The sequence below is a fragment of the Harmonia axyridis genome, chromosome X (assembly GCF_914767665.1).
Source record: "Harmonia axyridis chromosome X, icHarAxyr1.1, whole genome shotgun sequence".
NCBI lineage: Eukaryota > Metazoa > Arthropoda > Insecta > Coleoptera > Coccinellidae > Harmonia > Harmonia axyridis.
In genome coordinates, this window is record NC_059508.1 from 16998579 (window position 1) to 17011417 (window position 12839).

The window sequence follows — 12839 nt, forward strand, 5'->3', positions numbered from 1 at the left end:
AAGTCAAGTAGTAGTTTTTCAATGTCAAGTCGAGTATTTATTCATTAAGTACTTGACTTGACATTGAAAACCCACTTCTTGACTTGAACTTGAGTTGATTTCAAGTCAAACTCAAGTGAAGTAGCTTGAATATCAAGTCAAGCCGTGAATCCCTATTTGAAAGGTTACATTACAATCTAAGAAAAACCAGAAAAAATCATTTTAAGAGCAACAAAATGTGTATTTTTTTCAGCATTAGGTTCAAGCTGTACAATTATAGACAACATTAGTGAGAATTATTAGCGATTCACGGCTTGACTTGATATTCAAGCTACTTAACTTGAGCTTGACTTGAAATCAACTCGAGTTCAAGTCAAGTACATAGTAGTGTTTTAATGTCAAGTCAAGTATTTATTTATTAAGTACTTGACTTAATACAGACTTGAATCGAGACAAAAAACTAATAGAGGACAAGGTATCGATTATTCATCTGAGTACTTAAAAAAAATAAAGTTGAACATTTTTTTTTATTTCCGTGTCGAATAATCTCAACAAAATCTGATTCCTTCTCCAGAAATATTCAACGTTGTGTTGAAGCGAATACGTAATGCGGAGACGAATCGTGAAAAGTGTAATCACGTTCAATTCTTGTGGAAATTGAGCGGCGTCAAGATTTAGAGATCTGGTCATAGAAAATCGGTAAGGGTGGAGTATAAGGCGGAGCTTTCTTTGTTGGCAAACGAAGGGGTGCAAGGGTATCGTAAAATCTCGTCGCGAAACTGTTTAACATCTACACGTTCTCGACGATTCCTGTATAACAAAACCGTTAGATATCAAATTTGCGAATAACACGGTATTTAAAGCTATAGTGGAGCCATAAATCTTTAGGAAATGGGGCTTCGCAGTTAATGCTGCCTGCGCACAGAAGGCGCCCCTCCAACGTAGAATTTCCATCAATTATTATATCTTAGGTTTAGGTGCACTATTATTCGGCAAATTTTCCATGGGCCTGTTAATCTCCACCTACTAATTTTGTGTCTAGTAACAGGGACAGGGATTTATGTTCACATAATTATTCCGCACATAATACGGTGGGGGGAATATCGAAATAAACGGAAAAACAGGACACCGAGACCCAGACAATATTAACGGAAAGTTCTTCTTCAATATTAAATTCAAAACGCATTCAATCTTTAGAATGTAAGCCCAAAAATTTCAAAAAACTTGGCACCCAAGGAGGGGCCACCATTTTTAAGGGGTTGGATTTTTTAAAAACCAATCTAAAGTTAATACGTCATGGGTGAGCAATATTTGTCGCGCAAAAGTGTTTCATTCAAGAGTTTTCTTACGAGAAATGTTATATTAAAGAAATGCCATTTTCCAACTTCGACACCCTGTATCTCGAAAACTAATCATAAGATTGAGTTGGAATAGACTTTCTTGTTCGGGAGATCACATTCTACAAAATACTAAAAATCTTTGAAAATTAACCGGTGACAATTTTTCCAGTAGGCTGTTGCCTGGTCCTTCATTATAGTATCCACAAATGAGCACCGATTTCAATCAAAACAATTGGAACGATAAACGATGTCGAAACCTGTATCTATCCATGATTAAATAACAAACCACTGAACACAAATGACAGAAGAAATGTCAAACAAAATTACCCATTATTTCCATTTCAACCATTTTACATTTGGAAAACTTGAAAGAGTAACAGTCCAAGAATACTACTTTGTGGTACACCTGTTTTGTTGTTTTGTTTGAAATACCGAGAGGTATAATAGGCAATATAGGTATAGTAGTGATTATTTTTCTATAAGACTGATAGTTGGTTCTTTCTTTGCCTGAGCAGAACATACCTTAACAAGCAATACAAATCAGTTAAAAAAAATGTTCAATTATCGAATTCAGGATGGGTGGTCGAGTCGAATGGTTTATTGTAGAAAGTGATAAAGCAAAAGGAAAGAATCGAACCGAATCTGAACCAAGGAGTGGCGGATATTCAAATGTTCTTCCGGTTTATTTAACAAATTCTAGATGGGGGATGAAAACGTTGATATACGAGCGAGAGACATAAACATCGACTTTTGAATGTCGACCAATCAACATAATACAGTTATTCGTGAATAAAGCGGGAATAAACAAAAGGGGAGGTAAATAGAGCAAGCATAATTCAGGGAATTTAATGGGTTGATGTTGGAAAGGAGCCTCGTGCAGGAGGAACGAAAGCTGGACCGAAGCTTACCCAAACTGCTAGTCGAGGTTCTGCCAACTTATTAATTCCCGAGAGAGCTTTTCATTCGCCATTTTTATTTAATCCGAGAACATTTTTATAAGCAAAAAACATTCCGCATTTTTGTGAATTAAAGCTTTTCCTTTCTGAATAATTTTTGCCGAGGTTCTTTCATAGCCCCATTATTCAAATTAGCTCCGCGAGTTGAGCTTGCTCTTCATTAAATGAGTCCCTGAGCCTTGTGGCAGACTCCTTCGAAATCACAACCGAGGACAAATACATTTTTGTATGCAATCGCTGAAATCGAGTTCTCATCCGACAGCTTTCCATATTTTGTGAAGCATCAATTTTAACAAGAATAATTATTACATCTGTACAATTCGAGGAAAGAGTCTGAGAATTGATAATTTGAAAGCTCGCTCAAACGGAGTATCTAATTTATTTCCATAACACCAGAGACACATCAGAATAGTTATTTATAATACAAGTGCAGAAGGCATTGATATTCTTCCACGAGTTCAAAATTCAAAAACGAGCCACGTAGTGGCGAGTTTTGGAATGAACGAGTGGTAGAATGAGCCTTCTGTACGAGTATTATAGATTATTTTCTCTAATTCATTGCATTTCCTTTGAAATTAATGAAATATTTCCATAAATATATTTTAGCGATTTTTGCATTGAAAAATGTTGGTTGGCAGAACTGATTTCTGTAAGGCAAATTGATGAATTGACAGATAAAACCGTGGCGGAAAGTTCGGAGTACCAACATAGAATAATAAAATATAACCATGAAAACTGTGCGTTTCTGATATATTCTCGCACGGTTTTGTTCTACAAGATGTGGAAGAATGAACGGAATAACCACAGAATTAGAGAAAAGTAATTCAAACTATCTAACTTAATGTATTTAGCTCCATCAAGTTTTGGCAGAATGCATTTAGCTTCCAAGATTTTGTAAAGGACCTGTATTTTGTAACGTAAAATTTACTAGATACGTTGCTTGTTATCCAAGAAGTTACAGAAAAATATATTAAGATAAGAGATACTGAAGATAAGTATTCAAATTTCTTCTTTGAAATTGGAATACTCGAAGCAATATTTCTTAACTCAGCACCATAACAAAGAGTGGACTCCACTAAAGCCTGACCAAGACTTTTTTGGTCGTATTCGAAATTTTAGTGTCAAACCAAAAACTGTTGAATCATCCCACTACTCTCTCTACATTGCAGATTCTGTACTTATCTCATCCTTTCCTATGCCGTCTTTAGTAACTAAAACGCTAAGATCTGAAACTATTCACCTCTTCATTAATCAGTACTTCAAATCTGGTTTTGGTGTTAACCCAAGTTTCATATTCATCTTAGAGCCTTTCAACATGTATTCCAAATTATAGGAGTCCTTTGCCAGTACCACTTGATTATCTGCGATGTGAAGAGATATTCTTGCCTCTATGGTATCTTTGATGTCATCACTCCAGCTGCGTCTTGGTCTTTCTCTCTTCCGTCTTCCAGGAGGTAACTCTGCAATGCTTTTCTTGGCCACCTTGTTTAATAGGTTCCTATCTACGTCTCTCAATGTTCATCTGCCTCCTGATTTCTGCATTTCAATCTTGATCTTCCAAAACTCCTTATCAAAAAGTCCATCTTTGTGGTCAGCAATTGTATCCTGTTAGTTTTACTCAAATCCCAATAACATGCTCTGAACTATTGATTTGCTGTTTCTTTTGTTTCGTTCTTGATGTTTTTTCCAAAAGTATGGAATTGAGTGCTCCAATGTGTTTTCTGATCTTTGTTATTCTTTATTGAATATCATCTTTACCATTTCCCTTATAATTGATGATGGTTCCCAGGTACTTTGCTTGGTTGAGGTTTTTATGAATTCAGGCAATATATCTTTTAGAGTCAACCCCTATCCTAAATTCACTTTTTTCAAGCTTCAATACGGTTGAATCGTCGATAACGATTCCCTCAAGAAGGCCCTAATTCAGGGAGATAAACTCTTCGTGGCCCGATTCTGTCGAGCGCTTTTTTTTCGACATAAATATATCTCGATGCGGTCGAAGGGATCTTGTTGCCTTTTCGAGAAAGCAAATGAAGCCGCAGTAGGCTTACTGGTGACGAATTGGTTCTTAAATCTCTGTCGATATCAGGTGCGGATTCATATCCTTCATCACTATTCAAATAAAGACTGTTTATGCCTTCAAAAAATCCCCTTTTACAGCATGCGGCACTCCCCCACATGGTGCTAGCATGTTCTAATGACTTCTTCCATTTCCATTGTCTATAGGAAAGACTATACTTGTATGATGTATCGCTTGGATGAGGGTGTGTGGTAACACCGTATAATCTCCTAGCAAATTGAATTAGGGGCGTCGTATTTGTGGGGCGCCACTTGTTCATGTCAAACGTCGTCATAGCTGTGGGGCTTTTCCTATCAGATAGTAGGGGCCGATTCGTCTGGAAAATTTTATTTCCAATCCGTGCATTTATATGTAGATGATACCGTTTTATCTAGCTGGAGGGTACGTGCTTCGATAAAATCGACGAGTTTAGAAAAATTGTATTTATGGGTTGATCTTGGTTTTCCAGCAGATAAATTCAATTTTCAACGATTCGATTTGGTTGAAGCATGACAATGCCGAATTTTAGACTTGAATTTATTGTTCTTACACGATAGTGTATCTAATCGTTTGTCAGTTTTGTTCTTTCGAATTGAAAAAGTATTCTAAATGCCGAAAAGTATGTAAGATAGCTACTAAATAGCATCTTAGAAACTGAAAAGTATCTGAAATATTTTCAGTGGAGAGTATCTTAGATATTAACTGACAGAAGTTCCAGTTAATTTTGTAAGAAAGAGTATCTCACGGCTTGGCTTGATTTTCAAGCTACTTGGCTTGAGTTTGACTTGATTTCATGTCAAGCTGAAGTTTCTATAAATTGAGAAACCTCCAGGCTTTGCTTGATTTAATAATTTTCTATCCAGGATCTAAGACACATGAGGCTTCTTATAGATTTGTCTCCTAACCTATTGGGGGTTTTTGTAACTGTAAGAGCAGCTCTGGAAACTTGTCTTTCAACAGGAGCTGAAGATGCTGGTGTTGATAAATAATCCTTGGCCATTTTGGCCAAGTTTGGAGAGATATTTCTGAAACTACCAATAGATTTCATAGAAATGTGTGAAAAATACTAATAAAGTCTCACTGGCGTATGCTTCAGTCTCTCGGTGCTCGAGGAATCCCCTTATTTAGTATAAGCGAGCACAAGATTGCAGAAATATATGCCGTGTGACGCGTACATATATCAAGTAATATCAAGCAGCTTGATATCAAGTCAAGCAATAAATATCTAAAATTGAGTAAAGTCAAGCTCAAGTATGTAATTTTTCACGATCTCGTTTTTCAAGTCAAGTAGTTACTTAAAATGTCAAGCTACTTGGCTTGATGGAGCCCTACTCATTTAGGATTTGAAAAAGTAACTTAAGATGAGTATTTAAGTTTCTTCTTCTTCCATGAGAGGGTTTAAAATTAACCTTGGTCTTCAGTAATGTGCAATATGTCCCGTATAATGGGTTTTCCAATAGCGATAATACAATTAAAGAAGAAAAAACCTACAAATTATACAGAGAGACACCATTTTTTCATTGAAAAGGTTAGGTTATGCCTTCGTGTACTGAACCCAAATGACATAAGAATTGTCAAAAATAAAATACAGTGCTGCCATTATAACCTCATTAAAATGTATCATTTCTGTTGGAAAACCCTTTATATGTGTTCTAAACAGGAAAACCATAACAAGAGTTATAATTTCGCAAATTAAAACAAATTGAGCATCGAGCTTGTCAGATTATATTTGCAGGGGGGGAAGGTAAAGCATAATCTGCAGGAAAGTGAAGAGGTAATGCCAAACTCGAAACCCGCTGTTAAACTCATTTATACTCGAATATAATTAAAGTTGTAACAACATAGAATTAATTTTTAATTTTCAGAAAAAAAAACAACGCTCTCCAGCTTTATGATTATTATTTTTCTTGAGGTGGTAGGAACTGAGCGGCCAGTGTTGCGCTGGTTTATTTTTTGCCACTCCCAAGGGGGTCCTTGACTTAATGAATTTTGTAGCAACCGCATGCGGATAAAAATTCTCTCTGACCCATAAAGTCACATTAAATGTGAATTTTACGGCAGGGATGTCGTCTAATTTCAAGTCTTTGCGCGAGACGAGGCGAAATTATATGCATCTAATATTTGAACTTTTAATTGAGTTCTGTAATTGACGATTTCTCCAATTGTTTCTTCTTGGATGACAAAATATGCCTCAATCGAAAACCTAAGTGAAAACCTTGGAACAAGACTAAGTGTAACACCCGGTAGATAGAGACAGATATGCCAAAAGTCAAATATCTAAGTTTTAAATTATGGTTTTTAAATTTTTCGAGGAATGGTCTATTATCTTAGGTATACTATCAAAAGGATCTGTATCTTGAACCTAAAAAAAAAATATCAAATATCGAGAAGTATTTGAGACAGTATCTCTTCTATGTATTCTATCTTTAAGTCTTAGCGTTTTCCTTGTAGTCACCACTGTCTTTATCATTTTAACGTTTATTTCCATACTTTTCTTTCTTTGATCTTTTGTTAACGAATCCAGAACTGACTTTCCCATATGAGTGGTTTTTAGTCCAGTCAACTCCGGACATTTGCACACTATGGGTTTAAGTGTTTCTACCTCCATTCCACATAGCTGCTGACTTACCCATACGGTGCAAAATATATTTGCACTGACAGTGTCCTGTCAGCAGTCTCACCATTACACGAAGCTCAGTTCGTGGTAGCTTCAGGAGCTTCCTGGTATGAGTCGGTGAAAGCACCACAATTTTCTTTGCCTGAGCAAGACCCGGAGTGTTTCTCCAGAGGGTTTTTCTATTATTCCTCTTCCATTTTTGGACCGCTGCCTATTTTGGTCTTTTCCAAGCCCACAGAAGGGCTCAGGACCAACAGATGTTAACCTTGATGCCCTTTTTGCAAGTTCATCGATTTTTTCGTTTCCTTCAATATCACAATGCCCGGTACCCATAGTAGAGTTACTTCATTCCCTCTGGCCAGTTGCTTCATGGTATCACCGCACTCCAATGTCAATAGAGATCCCTGGCTATATGATTCCAGGGATCTCAGCGATGTAAATACGCACCCCTCTGAGGTTTCTTTTGAGACAATCTTGGGCGCAAGTATAGACAGCTAGTGTCTCGATTTGCAAGATATAAGCCTCACTTCCGAGGGATCTGGATATTCTCGTTTTCGGACCTCAAACCCCAATACCTGTGCCTCTTTCTAATTTTGATCCATCTGTATACCATATCGAGGACTTTTTGTCCAAGTTATTTAGGAAGTTCATTGCACAGAGACGGTCACCAATTACTAAAGGGTGCTTCAAAAGGTGCTTCGAGGTTTATGCCAAGAGGTTTGAATGTAATTGATTCAATATCCCCATATGTCCTGTTCAGTTTCCTGGACAGAGATTCCCATTGCGGGATATTCTTATTGCTTCCAGGAAGCTAAATTTCCTCACATGTAAGTGTGAGGGAGACAGATCAAGTATAACCTCAAGCGCTGCTGTGGGAGTTGTGGTATAGCTCCCGTTACACCATTACAGGCCAGCCTCTGCAGTTTCTGCAGCTGGTTGCTTGTGGTGGCTTCTTCTGTCTTTGTCCACCATGCTAGAGACGCATAGGTGACAATGGAGCGTACTACTGCAGTGTATAACCAAAGTACCATATCCGGTTTCATGATTCATGCCTTTCCAAAGAGTCTTTTGCAGGCCCATATGGCTGCAGTGGCTCTGGAAAGAGTCTTGTTGAGCTTACTATTTAGAGTTTCACCCAGATCTGCCATCCAAAATAAATTAATTCGTTCTTATTTGTATTTATCTGTATTTTTCATCGTCAAACAAATCAACTTTTTTGTTATTTATTCTGCTCCGGTACATCTTGAATTGATCGTTTTCCAATTCGGTCAAGCAGAATAAAATATCCCATCAGGATTAAATAACCAAGTTGATATCGAAGACTTATTTTTTGTTCAAACCGAAAACATGTGATGCAACTTAACCGTTAGCCTCACGGAGCAGGAGAGAGCCAAAAAAAAAAAATAATACGGATTTGGTCGTTGACAAAACCGACAGATTATGATACGGTATTACGTGTCGGATATTTAATCAGTAAATTGAATCCGGAGCCCGGCTAATACTTCCAATTTAAAATTTAATACGGCGACAAATATCTGGGGCCTGGCTAACAAGTCGAGCATATTGTGTCAGCCTCACCAACGGCCGGAGGACCGAAGGCCCTAATATATCGGCTCGTTCCAAAATGAATCCGATTAACTTTAAGTATATTGTGGGGTTAAAATAGGCCGAATCTAAATCCCCCCCCATGAGTAATACAGTGGTGACGCGTGCTGGCGATATGTTGTACGGAATTAATGAAAACACGGAGATGCCGGGATCTACAATTTCGGACGATTTCGACAAGTGTAAATGCCCCTTTAGCAATTTGCATTTTTATTGAATCTCAAGCCACGCAGATTTGAATATAAGCCTGGATTGTTGGCAAAAAATAATTCGCCTAATATCAGCCTCTGGGCTTGTAATATTGAACGGAGATGGCTGCAAAACAGATGTAGAGCGTTTCGGCTATTTTTCATCACGTCAACAAAGTACAGGGTGTCCAGATACTATGATGCCAAATCGAAACAGATTCACTCTGAAAAATAAATGAGACTCCTCTTATATTTTTTTTTCTCCAATGTCGTTCGTTGCACAGATACAGGGTGTTCAATATGAAAAATTAAAAATAATTTTTATCCACAACTTCTACAATTTCCAAAATTTTTCAATCAAATCAGAAAGTATGTTCATGCTTTATTTCGAAATAAATTACATTTTGATTTTGTCCAGTGGCGTACAAAAAAAGCATCATGGCCTCTTTTCTCTCCTATTGTTACGCCTCTGGTAAAATAGGAAAAAAGATGTTTTTTTCGCATTCCTCATTCAATTTTGGGTGAAAAATGTATAATTGCGCTGTTGTGAATATAAACATACTATTAATGAAAAACATTTTTCGGCAGAAATAATTTTACAATCCCAATTATTGAAAAAAATAATCCCACTTTCAAATGCGTTTTTTTCACCAAAGCTGCTTTCTTGCAAACGTACATGGTGTTGAAAGCTCTCAATCGGCAATCAATCTATTAAAAAAAACAAATTCAGTTGCATGTAAAAGTATCAGAATTTTTTTTATTTTGGTTGAATATCCAGTTGTTATTTGTACCAGTAATTGGCAATTCTTCTGTTTCAATTTGGCATAATAGTTTCGGGACATCCTGTAAATTCTGGCAACAAATTACAGGGAATCGATTGCTCACTAAAAGAATTTGCTGACTTTTTTTGACATGACTTTGGCATGATTGTTCCCTATAAAAATAAAAAGATTCAGCCTCATCAGTCATTATTTATTTAATTTAATCTTTGTTACTTCGAAGTAGCTAGCGAATATTTTTTTATTAGTTCAGGCCTAATCTATGACCCATTGCAAAGTAGATTAGATAGACGTAAAGCTTTTTTTCTCGTAAAGTCCACATTATTTTGAATAATCAATCTGAATTATATCTTAGTAAAATTCAAGAGGCAAAATAATGTTAGTGTTCGTATTATTTTTAAAATTAGTTTAATTTTGAATGTTTATAGAATATGCAATAATGGAATACTGTATTTCTCTTACCTTCACTTGACTTTCTGTCATTCCTAAGGCATACGCTAATTTTGCTCTTTCAGGACCAGCCAGGTATTTTGTTTGTTCGAAGGTCTTCTCTAACGCAAAAATCTGTTGTCCCGAAAAGGTCGGTCTTGTATGTTTCTTTTTTGCATCTTTGTCGTTCAGTCCGCCCATATTACTGTGATTCACTGAAAAAAAAAGGAAAAAAATTAACAATCCAGTTCAGACTAACTCATAAAATAGATTCAATTCATCTTGAAAAGATACTCGCTCAGTTGTAAATACTTCTTAAATTTCTCTCAGTATTCACAAATTTTAATAAAGCAGTTTACCGACATCTGAACTTTTTTGAAGCGTGTATCTTTCCATGATTAAAAAGCCTAACCTACTGAACATAAATAACATAAGAAATGTTGAAAAAATGTTGTCATTCTAACCAATTGAAATTGTATCATATTGGAAATTAATTATTTAATTTCTTTTTCTTGAGTTAGCATATCAGCTCTGAAGAGCCGCCACTGTACCAATTCTCCATTGTGAATTCCACCAAGTAATTTAAAAGGGTGATATTGAATAACGTCACAACTTATAGTTCCTTTTCTACCACATTCAACGTGGGGTACATGTATAAAACCCTGAAGGCAAGATTTCTTCACGGTATCCTGTCATCATCGGTTCCATTCATATTCAGTAGTATTTCCTCTGTGTACGTGGACTTAAATGGCCATAAATCCCCCTAATTTTGCGCTACAGACCGTCTGTTCCTCTTTTCGTATCTACCGCCTTAGGACGAAAACAGCCCATTGACAAATCAGACCACTAATCAATCTTAAGCCGAAGAATAGGAACATTTGTGTTTACTTTTTGCCTTTCTGCATTGTCAAGTCAGGTAGGAACTGCTTCCTGCCGTTTGTAGAATTGGTTCATTCATAAAAGGTATCAGAGAGGTTGGCTTTACCGATAGTATAGTAGGTTTCGTCTTGAATAACTAGCAGAATCAAAATGGTTCGAAATATTGCCCATTTGATTCGAAGTTGACAAAAAGAAGAGCTCTTGACTTTATATTCAAGCTACTTGACTTGATATTGAATCTATTTGACTTGAGTAGTAGTTTTTCAATGTTAACTCAAGTACTTAATGAATAAATGCTTGACTTGACATTAAAAAACTACTACTTGACTCGAACTTGAGTTGATTTCAAGTCAAACTCAAGTCAAGTAGATTGAATATCAAGTCAAGCCGTGAATCCTCACTTGAGATTATAAAAACTCTATTTTTTTTCATGATTCAAACTACTTGACTTGATATTAAAGCTGATTGACTTGAGCTTGCTTGAAATCAACTCAAGTTCAAGTCAAGTATTAGTTTTTTAATGTGAAGTCAAGTATTTATTTATTAAGTACTTGACTTAACATTGAAAACCTACTATCGACTGAACTTGAGTTGATTTCATGTCAAGCTCAAGTCAATTAGCTTTAATATCGAGTCAAGCAGTGAATTGATAACTTGAGTTTTCTTATTTTCATTCATAATAATTTTTGGAGGAGGTTGATAAAATGTTTGAAGTTCAAATGAACTGTCATCTGTCGATGTTTCTTTTAGTTCAATTATACTGAAAATTTGAGGAAGGTACCAAAATGATTATAAATTCATACATTTTATATTGAGCGAGAAGAATCAGGGAGAACATATAAATCTGGTGGGATTCCTAGGGAACCCTGGAAAGTATCACCTTTTTACAAAGATGAATCGTGCCTAGCAGCACCTTCTACAAGCTGCGGCTTCTAAATGATCAACAACATAGGAATTACAATGGCTTCATTTGCTACAGAATTCCCCCTTGTTCCAGAGTAACGCTGCTATAATTAATTTTTTCTCCATTTTCCCACTTATTATGTTCTGTACGGAGGGAGAAGAGCCATGACTTCTTTAGCTGCTCCAAATTGTACACTTCAGAAAGTATTATGAATCGTTATTTATTCTTCATTACGCCTACAACTCTGATAAGCTGATAACTTTCCAGTAGGATACTATTTTCAACTGGGAAAAAAACTTCAATTTCACCTTTATCAGGTTATTCTCATCGTTTCATGTTCAGTTTTGAAAGTAAGGGGGCTAAATATGAACCAACAACCTTTCAAGGGTCTAGGTTTTTGTGGAATATTCTCCTTAGATACTTGTGTCCTTTCTATAGAAAAATGAATCAGTTATCATCAAATTGATGTATATTTTTATTAGGGCTCCATCAAGCCAAGTAGCTCGACATTTTAACCAACTACTTGACTTGAGAATCAAGCTCGTGAAAAATTAGATACTTGAGCTTGACTTCACTTGATTTTTAGGTATTTATTGACTTGAAATCAAGTCAAGCTAAAGCCAAGTAGCTTGAAAATCAAGCCAAGCCATGAATCCCTAATCTTTATTAAAAAACCCAATCTAAGAGATTGTTATAAATAAGACAAATTTAATTAATGAGTGTACACTAATCTTTTCAGATTCTTAAATTTCGAACATTTGGTCAAAATGCCAGCTCCTTGTTTACAATACATAATTATTCTTGTTGGTGAATGCGTGTCGATTGTCAATTTTATATTTAACAATTGGAGGGTTTGATGACCATCTCGTTTCGAAGTCTACCTTCGTTACCTAAAAATAAACCGTAGATTACCACGAATAACACTAACGATGATAGGCACCTATTTGACTTTATGACGTTCCATTCCATTGAAATTGAAAAATCGACAATAAAAAGAGGGTCCCCCAATAAAAATGGTAAGCCAGCAAAATCATAGTCTTATTGGCGTTGTAAAATTAAATTGATGGAATACCGTGAAGGATTTTTATGTCAACAACTATGAAT

General features: G+C 36.0%; 1 protein-coding gene across 1 annotated transcript in view; it reads right to left on the minus strand.

Annotated features, from left to right (window-relative positions):
• Positions 1–12839, minus strand: part of LOC123685766 (homeobox protein Nkx-6.2) — a 30698-nt gene that overhangs the window by 3988 nt on the left and 13871 nt on the right. Inside the window, exon 2 of the mRNA XM_045625637.1 lies at positions 9986–10167. Within this exon, the coding sequence (XP_045481593.1) occupies positions 9986–10167 (182 nt within the window). The remainder of the gene's footprint in view (positions 1–9985; positions 10168–12839) is intronic.